Raw genomic sequence first — 19,222 nt, 5'->3', positions numbered from 1 at the left:
GTACTTACATACATACATACCCATACATACATACACGATAGCCATCCCATCTACAATAACCAATCCCTCCAACCATCTGTCTATCTAGGTATTCGTGCCTACCTATGTACCTAACTGACCGGCTCCCACTTACCTGAAGACCTGCAAGCCATTTCGAGCACTAATCGCATTTTGATGTTAGAGGGTTCCGTACCTACAGCTCAGACCCGTGTACTAATAATTGTTTCCGACTCTTAGCAAGACCTGCTCATAAACCCTTGAGCCCTCCATTTTCCCACCGGCAATGCCCAAAGCCCGGTAATGATTGCAACTCAACTCATACCCAATGGGTCTTTTCTATTAATTAGACCCGCCACCGCTATGCTAAATATCCCGACATCACAGCTTACGTTACTGACAATTTTTGTCCTTCTAGCAGGACTTTGAGTCTTCGCCACCTTCGTGCCCTGGGCTGGAGTATCTTGACATTCCGGCAACAGCTGATATGAGGTGAGTTGATCCCATATTATTTGACATATGTGATTTTGAATCTCCTTCTGAAGTGTATCCTATACCGTTACTTCTATTCATCTACTTTTTCAGTTGCTTTTCTCCTCATTTTCCAACCACAAGTACTTGGCACTTTACACTTTACACTTGGGCATTGGCGGCGGTGATGATAGTGGTGGTAGTGATGCCAGTCAGGCTGCTTTGGTCGCCTTCTAGCGTCACCTCCTACCCACCCCCCCAAGCTACCTGCCTAACCTACCTTGCAATCTGCACCCACTGCCACCGCCTGTAGATCTCCTTCGCCATAGGCGCGGAGACGAGGTGCATTGGTGGCTGTTGCAGCTACACAAAAAACCTGTGACTCTTCCGCTGAAAGCCGCTATATGACATGGTTTGCACACTTCCCGGTCCTGTATCCGCTTGTGGGACACGAATGTTGTCAGTACCACCTATTGGTCGCACTTGATCACTTGAGAATTGTCTTGTATGGAATTGCGATACAGCATTTTCGCTAGCTTACCTAGAGCATTGTACATGAGCTTCCATTTGTCAAGACCCCTGCTGATATCTTCTCTCAAGATACAACCAAGATTCTAGTATCTCTTCTTTGACGATAGAAACCCCTCCTCAGCCGCCTTCTGTACTTGGCGGCTTCTCTGCGCCTTTGCTCAATAGCAACACTACAACGGGGTACTCCCCTGATACGGGATCTTTCTATTCCCCAGCCTCACAAATATTTTCTGGGATAGACGTCAGGCAACCACGCCTGGGTTCTAAGTAAGTCGTACACATTGATTCCACTCCTTACGGCATGTAATATCTGATCTGTATTTGCGACTATTGTGCTTCCTGCTTTACTTACTGCCGTAGTAGTAGCACTTCATCCACGGGCATGGCACATGCCAATCGCCCCACTGCGCTACCAACTCCAGCATACAACGTTAGAGAGCTCTACTCCGGACCGAGTCCATCCTTCAGAAGGGCAGGGGAGCATACAAGATCACCTTCGTTTGCAACGCCGTTGCGACGCCTTCCTCTATCGCCAACTCCTAGTCCTAGCATCGGCTTTACGAGTCCCGTCAGAATGGATGCTAGTCAGTACGGCAAAGCTACGGGATCACATATCCCACCGTTGTTGACTATGACTTCCAATGGTCAGCTATCTCACAGTGACTCTGCCACACCCATCAAGATCGATATTCATGGGACCATTGACAAGGGATTCTTTATGTCGGAAGGGGACTGGACATGCTACAGGAGGAACTATTTCTCTTGTATCTGTTCTTACAGTTTAACCCCATATTATCCCAACAGCACAATGCAGTATGTTCCTAATGGATCATCTACATCGTATCAGGTATTTGGGTTTGCCATGAGCATTTCCGCAGTCGTCTCAGACAGCGATTCACACACTATCGATTTAGTACAGCATACACCAAAGAGAGACAAGGGTCCAGTACAAAAACCCGAAAAGGTGAGACTCACTCCAAAGCAACCCCAACAAACGCCACACCCGCTTCTCTACCAGGACCATCATAGCATGTCTGGTGGATCTCGGCCATTGTACGAAGCCGGTTATGGGCAAAGCACCCAAGGATCATACCCAAGCGAGCATACGTTTGAAAGGATCCAATTCAAACAAGCGACTGCGAACAACGGCAAACGGAGAGCGGCCCAGCAGTATTATCATTTGGTGGTTGAATTGTATGCGGACGTCGGCAACCAAGCACAAGATCAGTTCCTGAAAATTGCGCAGCGAAAATCGGCGAAGATGATAGTACGTGGTCGATCCCCCGGCCATTACCAGACAGAACGGCGCGGCAGTACTAGTAGCGGACCTGGCGGACAAGGCGGGATGGGCTATCCCGGATCTCAAGTTCTTGGATCAGAGTACGGCACAGGTGGTGGATCTTCATTGCTCTCTGGCTCGTATACTGGTGGTGGGGGGTACGATACTCGGCCAGGGCATTACGGGGCAACGCGACACCACGAATTGCCAATGGAGCCAATCATACCGACAGAAGACGCGAAGGCCATTGACAATGCTAAAGAGTACCAATATTATCCATCGACGATATATGAGGGTACCGATTCAAGACAGGGCGTTGAGATGTTTTCCCACCGAAGCGAACCGGAGAATTTAATGCCTTCGGCGCCCGCAACGGTCGACCCGACGACTTCAAAGGTCAAGCACGAATACGAAGGCACCCTCCCTAGCATCTTCTACAATCCCGGGAGTTCCTACTACCCTCGCAACTGCAGCCGATTTGAAGGTAAACAGACCTCAACGGGGTACTACCCAACGATGCCGGCTATGCTCCCCCAGTCCGGTTGAGGAAAGCGCAGGACTCAAACGATAAATGTGGTTCGAATATGAACTGGCTTATCTACGCGGCATGGTCGGTTGAATTTTTTGTAATCGCCTACCTCAAAATTCGCTGTGTCCAGCGTGGCCATTAGGGAGGAGAAATCATTAATGATCGTTTTCCTCTAAGGGGCAGGAATTCGCCCCTACCACTCTAGACTGTGAGATGTATTGGCGGCGTGTGCGGTACAGTACAGAAACATGTTCCGGATGAGATGAGGTTTGCATGGCGGATATGAGCAAATGCGAGAAATATATGAAGAATGAACCACGACTTCGGCGGTGTTGCCGGCTATATGACAAAATACGGGCTTCATCTGGCGGGATAACGGAAAGGATACCCTGGTGCGATGCTTTACGGTGTTTTCGAGATGGTTCGAGAAACGAAGGACAAAGCGACTTTCATTCATCTACGTCGAGATTCTGCGAAGACTATTCTAAAATTTAAGAAATCATGGGCGGCGTTGGGAAAGACGGGTTTATAGGGGGTATCTGCTTTAATCTGTTCCACGCCTCGGCAACTGCTTTCGCTTGTCGCCTGAGTCCTCCTGGTGAGACCAATCTGTTGCAACTCGCCTCTTCTCTTGTCTCGGTGTAGTTGGGCGGAATGTGTGTGTTTACGAGTCCCGCGAGATAACCAAGGTCTATGAGGGGGGGTGGAGGGTGGAACAGGACTCAGCCTGGAACGTAGGGCTGAAGAACCTTCTACCTACCTGCAGACGGTGCTCATGGGCTCAGATTGCCTTCTTGTAGCTTCTTGATGGAAAGATAAATTATAGCTTTCTTTCTATTTTTCTCTCTTTTCTCTCCTCCGGGATAGACCCCTTGATCTCGTAACCTACGGATCAGTGAATGTATACCACGAAAGCACGGAAAAGTTATTCACGCATAGCTCCACCAATCTATGTGCCAACCAACTAAAAGATGGAATTTAGAATGTGGATTGAATCTAGGGGGGAGCAACATGTTCTACATGGGTACCTAGTAGGTTTGTGCAAATCTATCAACTAGGGAGACAAGGGGGCGCGAGGTGTGTGTCAATGATTATCCCTACGTGAGGGCGCAACAATGAAGAGACTTTGGTGTGAGGACTTAGGTAGGCAGGTATAGATTTTTGCTTTTTTTACTTCTTTTTCTCTCTTGAGCAATAGTACCTTGTACCTAGTACCTGGTAGGTGGTAGATACATATAAAGGTACGTGACCTTTACTAGGGCAGGTAGGCAGGTAGGTAGGTAGATTGGAAGTGACGTCCAAATTGGACTTGCAAAGCCTCAAAGAGCCCCACAACGGGAACTAGGTTGCACTAAAAGTATAACACCTTGGTGATAGCCTTGGATTGGGGGTATAGTACTAGGTACATAGTTACATGTAGACTGCTTCAGCCGGGGTTTGAGGCGGCGTAGTTGTACTTACTGGGTATGCTATAGGCGAGCTAGGGGTGGGGGAAAGTTTCTCATACCCACTTGCGATTAAGTAGATCCTTGGTATCAGTGCTAATCTAACAAAGGAAATTTCAAGGGCTAGTGAGAACGGGTAACCCCACAGTTGATGTACAGCACATCCATCTCGTCTAAAAGAACCTTATGACTCCAGTAGCTTATCCGAACGGTGCCCCTGCTATTCAACCCGCGCTACTCCACAGTAGTACTAGCTTGGTTTTTTGGGGGGTTTTTTTTTTGGATAAATAAACGGTGAAATACGGAGAGAATAAAAACGCAACTAATTAAATACAAGGAAAAGAATAAGAAAAAAAAAGAAAAAGGGGGAGTTTGGAAGAAGGGATGAAAACGGAGGACTTTGTTTAAAGCCTAACATGAAATATTTAAACCAACATTAAACGTTGACACACCAGACATCTATTATGTATCTAGGTATAGAATAGATGTTCATGTACTACGATACTTATCTATATATATCGTGTACATCTGTGCTACATGAATGTTGTACTAGGTACTAGGTAGCATAGGTACACCGTACTTCAAGTTCTGTGTACCTCATAGGGAGGTAGGCACTACCTACACAACACACATATCAATTGATATGATTGATTATACATGGATGTCTAACTAAATTCGGGACCGAGGGGTTTGTATTTGGTTTTTCTCCTTCTTCCTTTTTTCTTCACCGTTGGGCAACTCCCCGCCACCCATGTATCAGAAAGCCCGTGGCGTTCTTCGTCGTCGGCCCTGTGTATTCAGAAACCTTCTCACACTTGCCCTCTTCCGTCCAGGGCTACCTAATATTATACCTACATGCACTTCGTATGCATAACATACATTCAATAGCTAAACTCAAGTGGGCTACAACTTCCAGGCTTTTTTTCGGTCACTTCGAGGTTGTAATGCAACCGCCCTGATTCGATCAAGACTCTGCTCACCGGTGGTAAGTCTATCTTTCTAGACTTGTGTAGATTGGCTTCTAATAGCATACCGGTCTCCTCCATGCAATCCGAATCATGTCGTTGAAGGCCCAACGAGATTTCTCAGATTTCTCTTTCTTTCTATCCTTCTCTTCTAGTCTATCAAACAAACGTGGCCGAGATAGCTCGAGATCAATGAGCAGTACTAGGTACGGAGGTATGTACAGTACATATGTACCTAAGATCAATTAATTCTGGAAACCCCCCATAATTTCTTAGCATATGAATAGCATCATTAGGCATGCAAGTGAGATATGTACCACCCGCGGCCCTCCCCGGTCCTCTTCTACTATTACTTTGTACCCAGGTGGGTACCTACCGAACAGCTACTTGGAATACAACTAGTTACATACATGAGAGTCGAGACTCTCGAGTAGGTAGGTGATACATAAGTACCTGAGATACATAGGTACTACTAGATCCTTCAAGAAAGCAATAATCTAATCTACATAGGCTCAATTCCTTTTCCAATCGATGCGCAGTCTAAATAAGCTTTTGTGGAGCTTGAACAGATCGCCATCAGGGACGTCGGAAGCTGAGGACTGTTAATCGTTGCCTCCGTCTTGCAGCGATTTGCGAACCTAACATGGAATTTGGTTGCCTCCTTATTGATGGTCTAGATCCCCTACCCTGGAATTCATCAACTATCCAACTAACCTAGTAGGTTAGATTAGTAGGGTTAGTAATGGTAGTATCTGGTCACGGCCGAGAGAGAAATTTTTCGAGGAGACCCGCCGGCGCGGATCCGGAACCTACCAATGCATGAGTGACAGAACCGTCACAACATGATGGGATGGGCAAAGTACCTTGGCGCACGTTGCCAACCAGTCGTTGTTCGATAGTGGTTACGTTGGGGGCCGCGTATCCGTCTTTCACACTACCTCCCCACCACCCCCGTCTAAGGGACGTGGATGATTATAGAGCACATTTCAAGGTTACTGAAAGAGGAAATCGGACAGATCCCAGCCACAGCGCATCGCACTAACCTTTCATATCCAAGTTATGAGGTCTAGCCATGCTGAGCTAAACCGAGTTTCATCCATCTTCAAAGTTCCGCGACGGGGATTTTGGAGAGGACCACGACAATAGATGTTGAAGTTGAACGTGGGTGAAAATGTAGGTACGCTTCCTTTACACACATACAAAAAGGATTCTGCGTGTTTCCTTGCATTACCCGTGCGTGGCAACACATGCGCGTATTATGTTCTTTATGGGAGCTTACTATATCTGACGCGGTTAGCATACCCAAATTCCCTCCCGCTATATGATGCAGTATTTCTCTACCGCCATTCTAACTGATCCTTTATTTCCCATATACTGCTACCCACCTACATGGTAGCAGGTCCATGGAAGGTAATCCTGCCTGGACTTGTTTCATTTATCACGTTGTCAGGTAAGGGGCAACTACTAAGTACAGTGACGGATAATATCACCCAGTTCTTCCATGACGACAGGTGGATTGTAAGGTACTACTAGTTACACATAGACTAGGACCTATCAGCTCCAGATCGAATGCATTATTCGAACAATAATACTGTTGGCCGAGAGAAGTTATATCGACAGGAGGTCTTCTGCACCTCCACAGCTGAACAAATCGCCATGGATCTCACCATCTCAGCTTAGCAGCAAACCAATAACATGGTAATAAATCCGTCACTGGCAATCTCGAATTAAGCTGCCAAGCCGAAGAGAGACATAAACAAAGTCGGTCGGTCTGGCTGTGGGGGCCAAGCTCTCACCCGCGACCGCTGTTAGATGAATCAGTGGCGGTGTCGAGCTTGAGCTCGGATGATATTACCATTCGCAAAAAGCTTCTCTTTTAGCAAGCCACGCGATGTTACCTTGATAGGTAAGTACCTAACCTATTATTTGTCTTTCTCGTGGCGGGACCTGCGGTTCCTCGGAACTCCGCTTTGCTGGTATTGCATGGATACGGCTGCAATACACATAACACGATTACCTACTAGGGGAGGCAGACATAAGCGACAATGCTACTCATAAGCCAGGGGTTTGATTTTTTTAATTCTGATTTTATTCCCCCCTTCCCGTGTCGATATCCCCCCCACCTGCAGTGTATACATACATTACCTACGGATGATGTATCTGACGTGCATAGAACAGTCCTCCGTTACACAACTTCCTGCTTTCTGTTCAGCCCTACGCAGGACTTCTTGTGCCACTTGCACGCCGAAGAGAAGTCCACGATTCGTCGCGGGCTTGACTTCCGTATGGTCATGGCTGAGTCAGACAACGTTTTCTTGTCTAACTTGACCGTACGGGTAACACGAGCTGCTAAGGTACAGGAACCATGATGATCATAAAAAATGACTGGTCGGTTCGACTCCCGGACGCCCACATAGTTCAACGCGATAGAAGAATATGCACTGTGTTCGTGGTTTTGACAGAAATATGACAGGTCATTTTTCCTCTGTTACTCACCCTGGAGAGAGTCGGTACTTTTGTTACACCAAAACCACGGCTGCACATGTACGCCTGGAGATCTTCAAGATGGGATTGACCATTCTTGTCATTTGTACTCTCTATTCCTTTGCGCATCTGGGTTGTACAGTGACACAAGCTACTGCGCCGCGCTTCTTGTGACGCTGAATATGGATGCCGCGTTTGTTACTCTTCTCCTTTTTCATCTCTCGTCTCCTCTCGTCAACAGCATGTGACACCGTACCATAATTGGCCATCGCTTAAGTATGAGCAAAGGGGCTAATTATTATTAATCCTTTCCAGTGTAGGGGAGTTGGCGCTTAAAACCATTTCAACAAACGACCTGTCAAATGGTTATGTCAGGAACTTTTGGCCACCCAGAAATGCACCACACCGTATTAGGGAGAAATTCTCATCGCGATGGCACATACGTAGTAGACAGAATCCGCTGCGACTTCTCGCCAACTACCTGGGCTAGTAGTTACTAGTAAGATATGGATATAATATGAACAGGTATGTCACACCAGTGTCTCGTCCGCGCTTTTTACTGGTCCAAAGCTGCCCCTTTCTAATAATCACGCTTGCCCCAAGGTAACCGAAAGTGATCTGAGAAAAGACTTTGAGAAGTCAGATGGCATATGCAAATTCAAGGGGAGGGTGTGCAACCACCTTCTTTAACGCCGTATAACTCGAGTGACCTATCCTTCTTCTTCCTGGCCCTCTGAATGGGTGGGACCAAGGGAGAGAGGAAGCGCCAGGTGATACAAACCTCCAAAAGCCTAGCACGCCACCGGCGGCTTTCGTCGCCAAGTGGGGAGGGATTGGTGACTGCCGAGATTACCTAGCACACAGATCAACGAAGATGAAGAGACGTCACAGCGTCGCTTACGTGTTCATCATATATGTATGTCATCAAAGATTTGGTCAGAGGAAGACAGAGAGGGGAGGAAATAGAGAGAGATAGGCTAACCGGCAAAAACCAAACAGGATTTTGCATCAATCCCCTGATGATGTCTGAAGTAAAGCGAAAAGAGCAACACCATTTGAGCTAGGTGCTCGAGCTAACGTGCCTATGCATATGTAGGTATGTAGGCGTGTAGGTACCTTACTCTTTCTTCTCTACACTGCCCCTCTCGTCAGGTCACACCGATCGGCATTCACATGTGCTTTTTTCAGCCCTAAGACGTTTCGTTTTCCTGCGAATTGAACTTGAGCATGTTACGTTTATCATTTGCAGATCGGAGTAGTTGGTTGATACAATCATAGTTACTAGTAGGCAAACAGAACACACACGTATCCTCCAAAGCGGCGCTCTGCGAGTTTAAGGCTACCTATGTCTGTACCTACCTAGGTAGGTAAGTCTGTATGTCACGAGTAGGTTAGAGGCTGTTTCATGAGATTCCCAGATACGGGGAGCCGGAGCAATACACAGATCGTTGTCCTTGCAGGCGCATGGTATATACCATGCTCCATCCATACATCATACCCATCTAGGTTAGCGTTCTAGGTAGACAAATACAAACATAGTAGGATATGTATGCCCGCTTAAGAAAAACGGCCAATAATAGGATAGGACAGGATTCCCGTACCAAGGTTTTCTCGGCTCTGGTTCGACCATCCGAACATGAATAATGACTTACTTGATCCTACTCGTGGAGAAAGGTCGGCTCGTTGGTCGTACAGAACACAGATGTCGTGGTTAGTTGTTCCTGATCCTCAGGAGATTTTGTCATGTGTGCTGGTTCGGTTTCTGATTCGCTTCGCGATGCTAGCTTCGCTGCCCAGGTGGCTAGCTACAAATTACAATTCGTACCTAGTGCAGTAGGTATCTATTTTGGTTTACTAACTTTTATATACCGGTCTATACTTCAATGCACTAACTAAAGCAGACAGGACAGCTAGGCGTTTGGCCTAGGCTTGCGCCGCGCCCCGTGCAGCACTACGTGCGACTCGGTTGGCATTGCTCAGAAGAGTAAGTAGCTACATACCTACCTAGTAGGTACCTCAAGCCAGATTCGATTTTCCCCCATGTGATGTCAGTATACATACATGCCTAGCATACCTACGTACCTGTCTAAACAGAAATGGCATGCAGAGGAGGTCATACCTACATGTAGGAGGTTTAATAAAAGGGGCTTTGCTTTTTTTCTTGCCTGCCTACCTGCCGCAAGCCGCCGCCACCGTAAGGTACGCCCTGAACGTGGGGTGGAGTGTGATACAAGTACCAACGCCGTCATTGCGGGTTCCCGCGGCAGAGCTGGGCCTCGTGTTGGCTTGGATACGCAGGCCCGGTACGTAGGAGGTGTGTAGGTGGTGGCTATCAGATGCGCATGTGATCTTCTAGCTACCTACATGTACATGTATCCTATCATACATAGGTATACAGTCTAGGGCCTAACGGATACCTACATTCACTAGCCACACATACGCAACCAAGTCCTAGCTCTACATACCTTACCTACCGCATATCGTTGATGGTGTTGATGAAACGTAAGCAGGTAGGTAGGCATATACGAACTCCAGATCTTGGGAGGAGGGCCAAGAAGCGGGAAAGAAAGCGGCATCCTCACTCGCGGATGAGCAAGATTCAGTCAAGAGGGGGGGGCGTATTTCAACCAAATCATCTCTAAAGGGCCATCCGCCAGTCCAGTTGAAATGAGGCGGCCCATTGGTACATTTGCATCTCCAGTCGAACAGGTTGGGGGTGAGATTGAGGGGAAGGGGGAAGGGAAAGAAAAGGAACGCTGGAGGAGACACAGACACCGATTGTAAAAGCGGCTAGAGCGGCAGAAGGAGTCACTTACATACACACATAACTACATACGTACACATCTGTCTAACCTAAGCACCTACCCTTCACCGTCCTCTACATACTTCCGACGGGCAAGGCTTCGAATGGGCTACATATCGTATCGTAGATTATCCTGTAAATGCACATACATGCCTGGTTAGTTACACTATGGGCTGGTAGATAGGCCCCCGCGTGTCTTTGAAGTATGCTATGCTAGGCAGGCAATGTAATGTCATGTAATCTGCAATGTGCACATCTACTACATAATAGCTCCCAGCCTATCGGAGTAGCTTGTAAGACGCCCCGATAACGCCAAAATGAGATGGATTCTTGTTGCCGTTGGTGATGAGTATGAGTGGTTTGTTGCCTGCCTCTACCAAACCTAAGTAAATACCGCAGGGAGAGAAACCCACAGAAACAGAAATAGACAACACGGCACGACCCGGGGGGGCTCTGCTGTTGCCATCGACCCGACTTTGGGGACGTGGGAGAGCGGGATGTGTCTTCCCGCCGCTGCGGCATTGTCAGGGCCAGGGCTGTCTCGGCATTGGGACAGGTGCGACATGACACAAACGTCCAGAAGACCGTTTGACGCCATGGAAATTAGCACAGGTGAGGGATGAGGGTTTAAATTTGCTGTTTACCGTGATGAAGATAACTTTTCTTTTGTCATAGAGGACGCTTTACTTTTATAAATAGCAGCGAGGCTTATAACCAGTAGACTGGTGAGAATGAATACAGCTGAGTTACCCCTATTATCTCATCCTCCAAGTCCATCAGGCTTTGGTACCTAAAAAAGCTGCTTGCTCCCAGAGATTGACTACCTACTGGCTACCTACCTATCATAGGGGTATGTTGAGTCGTATGAAGGCGCCTGGAATCCCGTTGATTATCAGACTGGGTGACTTAGGTTCATATCGTCCGAACATTTGCTCCCCTGAGGCATATATACCATAACCTTCATATGACATAGCGATCAAGGTATTGGATTTAGATGATAAACCTTTGGAATAATGCTAATGAGGGGGAAAGTCCATGGACTGACAGGTCTAGGAGGTGTTTTGTAGAGGAGGTTAGCATCATGTCATTGCTCTTTAGTATCTCCAATGAATACCATCATGCCATATTAGCCAACCTCATTGTGTTGAGTGCGTGAATGTCGCAAGGTATATCGATGAGAGTAGTGATATATGTATGGCTGTAGATATAGAGGAAATATAATATGATAGGCCCTAGAGGTTGGTGATGTTAGAATTCAGTAGTCCCTAAGCAGTACATATGTGCTCCTGAGGGTACCCCTGAATAGTGCCAGCAACCATTCAGATGACCTATCTGAACCCCATCAAATCTGGGTTTTCACATATCCCTAATATCAACAATACCATTAAAAGCACCCTTGTTAATGCCTGAACATCCAAGGGCTCTATATGCTTTGATCAACCCATAGAGGGTCTTGAGAATAGACGAGTAAAGAGGACTAAGATACTTAAGTTTCATGCCACTGAACAAGAAAGAGCCACACAGTGTTAAAGGATGTTAACTCCCCAGACAACATACCTCAGGCAGGTACTTTAGCAGGCCCATCCTAAGGTACCCACCAAGGTAGCTAGGTGCCTGAGGTTCCTCCGGCCGGTTCAAGCTAGCCTACGTCCGGGAAATGTGGGCCCCATCATCCTCCATCCCGGCCTGCGGCTCGGCCCCTAACCCGGGGCTCCGTATAAGCCGCATGGACAGCTCCGGAAGTCATGAGAGCCTCTCCAGCCGCAGAGAGTGCCCTCGCTCACAGCCACATATTGAAACGAATATTGATACCTGAGGAACCAAAATTTGGTACACAGGTCTAAGTACGAGACTTGACCAGAAATCTTTGCAGCCAAGGGCACAATGGTTTTGTTTCCTTTCCTTTTCTTCTTCCCTACACCCCAATGCCATTCATCGTTCTCCTCTCTCTAACCATCTCTACTCGTACCCCACCGCATTACCCTTACAGGCCCTACAGTACCGTACAATTCTGCTCGGCTACTCTAGGGGACCGCACACACTGACACTCATTTAATTTTCTCACTTGTTTTTTCATCGCCATTCTACTCTTGTTTATTCTCCATTCGGAGCTTGAGATCAAACTGACGTCAATTAAGATATCGATATTCACTCATTTTGTTCCCCTTATTCTATCATTTGACACGTCGCGATGGGCAATTGTATCTCGAAGTCAGACGGCCATCGCGGTCGTAACTCAGGCTTCCACCCGTTCCCAGTTGATAATGACACAAATGCCATCCCTCTTACGCCTCTTCGGAGTGTGTACAAGGCTGAAAGGCCATTAATTCAAGCTCCGTTCGACGATGAGATGTCGCCTAATCGAGTCGTCGGTCTGTCTATCGGCGGCGGCAGCAACAGCGTCGCCACAGTACCACCTCCAGTCTACCTCCCATCTGGTAGACTTCGTGACATCCCAACCGAAGACAACAGTCCCTATGCGAATGGCCAGGCCAGCACAAGCGCCTCGGGAAGTGGCGGCTTTCTAACATCTTCCAACGTCGGTCGTCGAGCTCATAAAGGTCGTTCGAAGCTGTCCAGCTTTGCCAAGATTTTCGATGCCGACGACTATGACACCCCATACTACGAGGCCCAGGAAGAAATCGCCCTCCTGCAGTCCATAGCCACCACAGGAATGTCACCTCCCAAGAAGCCGTTGTTCAGCTTCCCGCGTTCCTTTACAGCGACGAATCTCGGCAGTTCACGTTCGAGCAACCATTTATTTCCCCGTTCAGTTACTACGGGCGACATCAACAAGCCGCTTCCAGATATCCCAGATCCCGACCCGCTCCACGCGTACATGGTACGGAATAGGATCCACGTAGACTGGGCGTGGGATATATGGGAAAAAAACGACAAGAAGCTCGCAGATCAACAGCGAGATAGAATAAGCATGAAAAACAAAGGCAAGGCCAAAGAGAGGTCGGTGCCCTTGCCTCTACCGCCGCCGCCGCCACCGCCACGGAGCCAGAAACTGAGCAAGTGCAAGTCCATGCCAGAGCTAGCCGTCGTCCCTTTTGAGGATGACCTGGTAAATGTTCCGTTCATTAATGAGAAGGACTTCTCGATCTGTAAGACGCCCTCGCCGAAGGCTGGACCATCCAAGGAGTACATCGAGTCCATTCGGGCCATCAGTTCTCAAGGAGTAAGTCTTGAAACAGCAACCCCCTCTCCTGTCAACCTTGTCACCACAAGAAACAATACTAACAGCCGCTTATAGTCCCCCCAGGGCCTACAATTTCGAGGCCCATTCACACCTCGGAGCCCATACGGATACGGCGGCCCGTACGGTCATGGCGGCCCAGCTGGCCCATCTAGCCCGCGCCATCCACGCCAGCCCATTCCAATCCGCGGCGGCCCTCATGCCTTGCCGAACCCCTTCGGTCACGATGGCACTATTGACACGAACCGTCGTCAGCGAGATCCGCAAGGTCCGCAAGGATCCCGTTCCATGTCTGGAATGCACCGCCCCGCCAATCCCAGCAGACGCGGCGGATCCCACCAACGCCGCGGTTCACGTGGAATTGACCGCCCCGGCCCTCGAAGCCACAGACGCCGCTTCTCCCGCAGCGGCGCGTTCGGCGGCCACCACCGCCGCAGCAGCAGCAGCTCCTCCACCGCCGAGTCCGGCGCCCGCCGCGGCAGATCCTCCCACAAGCCCACCCGCCTCTCCGTCGTGCTAGAGTCGCGCCTCTCTCGCCTCGACATCGAGGGCATGCTCTCCGGCAAGGGCAAAGCCACCGAGGAGGAGGAGGAGGAAGAAGAAGAAGTTAACCCGAGACACGCGATGGCGCGCTCCATCATCCAAACCAAGGTCCGCGAGCTCGTCGGCAGCGAGAAGGAGGCCGCGGCCATCACGGCCGTGATCCTGTCGATGGACGACGCGGTCATCGACGCGTGCGTGCGTGATCGTGGGGGGTGCGAGTATATCTGCGACAAGATCCGCGAGGGCAAGCGGGGAGTTTTGGAAGAGGGGGATGTTATGATTGAGGAAGAGGAGGAGGAGGAGGAGGAGAGTGAGGAGAGCAAGGTTGTTGCGCTTATGGAGAAGTTTGTTATTGGGGATGAGGAAGATGAGCAGGAGGAGGATGATGGAATGTACGAGGGTGAGGGAAAGGGAATTGCTCTGTAAGAGCTTAGTACCCTACCTACCTACCTACCCGAGTACCTACGAACGAAGGTATTCTTTTCCCACTACGGTAAAGAAAGATGGAAGATGGGAGAATGGCAAAGGAGATGTGTTACGAAAGCTTAGGGTCTGCCTCTAAAGATTGTTCCCACCGAGGCAACCCTAAGCAAGATGTGAAGAAAGAAGAAAGCTGGAATATGGAAACGGCTAAGGAAAGGGGTGGCAGAAGCTTATTATCTGCCTATGACGTCGACGATGTTTCCCCCGCCCACTGGGCCGGAAGGATGATACCCATTCAGATGTGTTTTACATCAAACTACCTAATACGGAACGAGTTATGTTCGCTCCTCTCGATACCCCATTTGCTTTACACTGGCACTGTACTACTCAAGTAGCACTCCGATTAGGGGTTATTGATGAGAACAGACACCCAGATAATTATGCAAAGAGAAAGTTGATTGTACCCAGAACGCACATAGAATGCAGAAGATGTAATGATGTATGATACGGGATGGCACATACCTAGGTATGCTGTCTGCGTATGTACCTATGGGAAGAAAGTGTACGTAGCTTAGGTTAATTTGTACCCAGAAACAATGCATTCGTATCCTAGTATCGCCATATGGCGTCTGCCATCTTAACTACCTGTCCCATCTCTATCACGTCGTGGACGCGTACTATATCCGCGCCGGCCTGTACAGCGGCAGCCACGGTTGCCGCCGTGCCGAAGACACGATCCATCGGCTTGGGCACGCCGGTGACCTTGCCGATGAAGCTCTTGCGGCTGGAGCCCATGAGCCAGGGCAGGCCCTCTAGGCCGGGCCAGTTCCGTAGCTCGTCGAAGCGACGCAGCAGTTGCAGATTCTGCTCCCCAACCTTGGCGAACCCAAGTCCTGGGTCGAGGATGATGCGCCACCGACGCACCCCCGCCGCCTCTGCTGCGGCGACGCGCTCGAGTAGTTCTTCGGCAATTGTCCAAATTAGACCCTGGGGATAGTCGTTGAGTTTACTCATCGTGCTAGGGGTGCCTCTCATGTGCATCAGACAAACCGTCTTGCCCAAGCGAGCCATTGTGGGAAGCATGTCTGGATCCATGACGCCCGCAGACACATCGTTGATGATGTCTGCGCCGGCTTGGACAGCTGCTTCGGCAACGGATGCGCGGTAGGTGTCTACGCTGATAGCCACGTCGCGCGTCTCGGGAAGGCTGCGGATGAGCTCTATGGCAGGCAAGATGCGGTTCAGCTCTTCTTCGCCGCTGACTTCCAGTGTCCCAGGCGCCGTAGATTGGCCGCCGATATCAAAGATCGTGGCACCTCCTCTAACGTAGGCTAAGATGGTATCCCTTAGAGAGTCGGGAGTATGCATTCCGCCGTCAGAAAATGAGTCTGGTGTTATGTTCAGAATAGCCATCAGTTGGGTTTTCCTGGTTGCCTTGAGGGCGTTCAGGGGTTCTACTGAGGTACATATTGGCGTAAGAGTCGAGAGCGGCTCGCCAGCTGGCTCGAGTTGGTTTAGATAATCCTGTATGAGTTTCCAGGGCCTTTTGGGGTTTATGGGCTTATGTGGAATGAGTTCGGCCAGGGGGCGAAGAACGAATTCACGTTCTGGAATGCCGACGTGAGGAATTTTGAGCCTCTCGTGGTCGACCTCCTCATCTTCATAAAGAAGGATGTCTAAGTCAATGTTCCGAGGGCCTTTATCTATGACCTTCTGCCGCCCCATAGACTTCTCTATGTCTTGCAATGCATCCAACAGTGCCAAAGGCTCCAAGTCGGTTTCCACCTAGGGGGTTCCGTTCAGCTTATGGTTTAAGGGGGAACAAGAAATCCAAGACACACCTCGCAAGCCCCATTCACAAACCTATCCTGATCAGCGACGTACATTGGCTTGGTTTCCCACAGACTGCTGGTCCTTTTTACTTTGATGCCTCTTTCGTCCATGTGCTTGCATGCTTCCTCGATCATGGCTATCCGATCCCCCATGTTGCTACCTAGAGCAATGTAGGAGGTCCGTTTACCACTGGGACTCGCTCCACGACAACATGATTGCGCCTCCGAGGATGCAAAGGTAGAGAAGTATTCCTCCATGGCCTTCCTTGTGCGATTAATATGAATTTTAGAGGAAAAGGGGGAGGTGTGAATTGAATTGATATGAGTTGGCAGCACACAAGCACGGCGAAATGAAAATCCCCATGCTCGAAGCGCTGACGAAAAAGGAGTCATGAGGGCCTCAATGAATGAATAGACCGCTAGTCAGATTTGTTATTAGATAAGCAACCCATAACGATGGTTGGTTGATGGTTGGTTGCTGGTTTGAATTTTTTGGTGTTCTTTTCGAGACTTGGTCTGGATTGAATCTGACAGACGCAAAAAAATTAACAATTCCCATCACTACCTAGTACCTCACTAGGTTACATGTTAACAAATTCCACAGACCCTAGTCATAGGTACTTAGGTACTTAACCACTCATATCTTATCCATTAATCCTGCCATTCACCAGTGACATCAATATGTAAAAGCCCATATGTATGTCATCGTAGCGGATCGGATTATTCCCATCTTCATCTTTATGGAGATTGATTTATTGATTTTTGTATGATTTGTAGTAAATATTTTCACAAGAATGAGTGCTTGCACGTAATTATAGGGGGGTTTGATTTCTCCTTATTACTTTTCACAACATTGAACTAACTACTAGGTATCAATGAATAAATTATTCAAAACCATCAATTGGCATATGTCCGGGCATGTACCTATGTATATACGGCTAGTTCGACAAAGGCGGATACGTGCGGCAGATCAATGATGTGCCTCGGCTGGCTGATTAGATCTGTCTTTCAACATTAGAGGGCGATGCATGCATGACCTTAACTAGAAAGATGCCTCGGTTCTCCAAGCTCCACGCTGCAGGGTTACGCGCTAGTGTCTTTGATGCTACACCAATTTCCACCGACTCCGCAGCTTTACATAACTTTACCCCCAAAAGCAGTTCGCCTGCTAACAATGATCTTGCTTACTACTACTGGTAGTATATGAGTTCACGCCTCTCTTTTTTACACACATTCTTTTCCCCTTACCATTACCACTTCAACTTTACTCCTACAGCAGAACATTGAAGTGATCTTGTGAACCTACTTCTCCCAAACAATTCAATCTGTTCAAAAATCATCCATCGGCATTCCCGACAACAATCAAAATGGCTTCACCACGTACGTCGGAAATGAACATGCTTACCCGTTACGTGGCTAATATAACATAACCTTACAGAGCGAATCCGAACGCCCATCACCGATCTTTTCAAGATCAACCATCCCATTCTCTTGGCTGGCATGAATGTCGCTGCTGGCCCTAAGTTGGCAGCTGCAGTCACCAATGCTGGTGGTCTTGGTGTGGTTGGAGGCATGTCATACAGCCCGGAGATGCTGAAAGAACAGATTGATGAGCTGAAGTCGTATCTAAATGACAAGAATGCGCCATTCGGCATTGACTTGTTGATTCCAAAGGTTGGCGGTGAAGCAAGAAAGACAAAGTACGCCGCAAAAGCCCCCAACGCCACACTCTCTATTGCTAGCACTCGCTTGTAACATCCAAAGAGATCATTGAACTAACCGCAACGGAACACAGCTACGATTACACGAAAGGACGGTTGAACGAATTAGTCGACATTATTATCGAATCAGGTGCCAAGTTGTTCGTCTCCGCTGTCGGAGTACCACCAAAAGCCATCGTCGACAAGCTACACAAGCACGGCATTTACTACATGAACATGGTTGGACACCCCAAGCATGTGCAGAAGGCGCTAGATATCGGTTGCGACATCATTTGCGCCCAAGGTGGCGAAGGTGGCGGTCACACTGGAGATGTCCCAACTACTGTCCTCATCCCTGCATGCGTGCAAATCTGCAAGGGCAAGAAGAGCCCATTGTCGGGTAAACAAGTTCAGGTCATCGCAGCTGGTGGTATTCACAATGGCCAAATGTTGGCTGCATCGCTAATGATGGGCGCGAGCGCCGTCTGGGTTGGTACCCGTTTCATCCTGGTCGATGAGGCTGGAGCTCCCGAGTCGCATAAGGAGTCAGTGCGAACTGCTGGATTTGACGACACGATCCGAACGCTCATCTTCACCGGGCGACCTCTGCGCGTACGCAAGAACCCGTACATTGAGAATTGGGAGAACGAGCGCCAAGCCGAGATTAAAGAACTAACCTCGAAGGGAATTCTGCCTTATGAACACGATCTTGAGAAGGTTATGAGCGAATCTGGCTCCAAGGAAGGTGGTAGTGATGATGATGATGATGACGCGCTGGACCAATTCCGACCTTACTTGATGGGTAAATGCGCTGCGCTTGTCAACGAGTCGAAGAGTGCGAAGGCAGTTGTAGACGAGTTCATTGAGGATGCCACAGCATCGCTTCAACAAGGCACCCAGATGGTGTCGAAGCTATAGACTATCGGCCTAGATACAGGCTCTGCTAAGAGGAGGGAAAATTTAGGATGGATGGAAGGCTGTAGCTGTCGCTGTCGCTGTATATACTAGTGGGAAGCAT

The 19,222-nt window shown here is 48.7% G+C and overlaps 4 protein-coding genes across 4 annotated transcripts; 3 read left to right on the top strand and 1 right to left on the bottom strand.

The window, feature by feature from the left end:
• Window positions 1-495: 495 nt before the first annotated feature.
• Window positions 496-2,912, top strand: GGS25DRAFT_18336 (p53-like transcription factor). Its single transcript, XM_049256643.1, has 3 exons — window positions 496-927; window positions 1,069-1,266; window positions 1,363-2,912. The coding sequence occupies exons 1-3, from the start codon at window positions 878-880 to the stop codon at window positions 2,822-2,824; spliced, it is 1,710 nt and encodes a 569-aa protein (XP_049121151.1). The 5' UTR covers window positions 496-877; the 3' UTR covers window positions 2,825-2,912.
• Window positions 2,913-12,695: 9,783 nt separating this feature from the next.
• Window positions 12,696-14,675, top strand: GGS25DRAFT_516674 (uncharacterized protein; the record flags this gene model as incomplete). The annotated part of the gene is made up of 2 exons (XM_049263244.1): window positions 12,696-13,688; window positions 13,764-14,675. 2 exons carry the CDS (start codon window positions 12,696-12,698, stop codon window positions 14,673-14,675), a joined length of 1,905 nt encoding a protein of 634 aa, XP_049121150.1.
• A 606-nt stretch (window positions 14,676-15,281) lies between these two features.
• On the bottom strand, window positions 15,282-16,762 carry GGS25DRAFT_516673 (Dihydropteroate synthase-like protein; the record flags this gene model as incomplete). Its single annotated transcript, XM_049263243.1, has 2 exons — window positions 15,282-16,457; window positions 16,514-16,762. 2 exons carry the CDS (start codon window positions 16,760-16,762, stop codon window positions 15,282-15,284), a joined length of 1,425 nt encoding a protein of 474 aa, XP_049121149.1.
• A 633-nt stretch (window positions 16,763-17,395) lies between these two features.
• On the top strand, window positions 17,396-19,172 carry GGS25DRAFT_17960 (NPD-domain-containing protein). Its single transcript, XM_049256613.1, has 3 exons — window positions 17,396-17,884; window positions 17,943-18,204; window positions 18,300-19,172. Exons 1-3 carry the CDS (start codon window positions 17,872-17,874, stop codon window positions 19,120-19,122), a joined length of 1,098 nt encoding a protein of 365 aa, XP_049121148.1. The 5' UTR covers window positions 17,396-17,871; the 3' UTR covers window positions 19,123-19,172.
• Window positions 19,173-19,222: the final 50 nt, after the last annotated feature.

Source organism: Hypoxylon fragiforme, assembly GCF_022984875.1.
Source record: "Hypoxylon fragiforme strain CBS 206.31 chromosome Unknown GGS25scaffold_1, whole genome shotgun sequence".
Lineage (NCBI taxonomy): Eukaryota > Fungi > Ascomycota > Sordariomycetes > Xylariales > Hypoxylaceae > Hypoxylon > Hypoxylon fragiforme.
The sequence above is the reverse complement of the archived record's forward strand: the minus strand, read 5'-3'. Positions and strand labels throughout refer to the sequence as shown.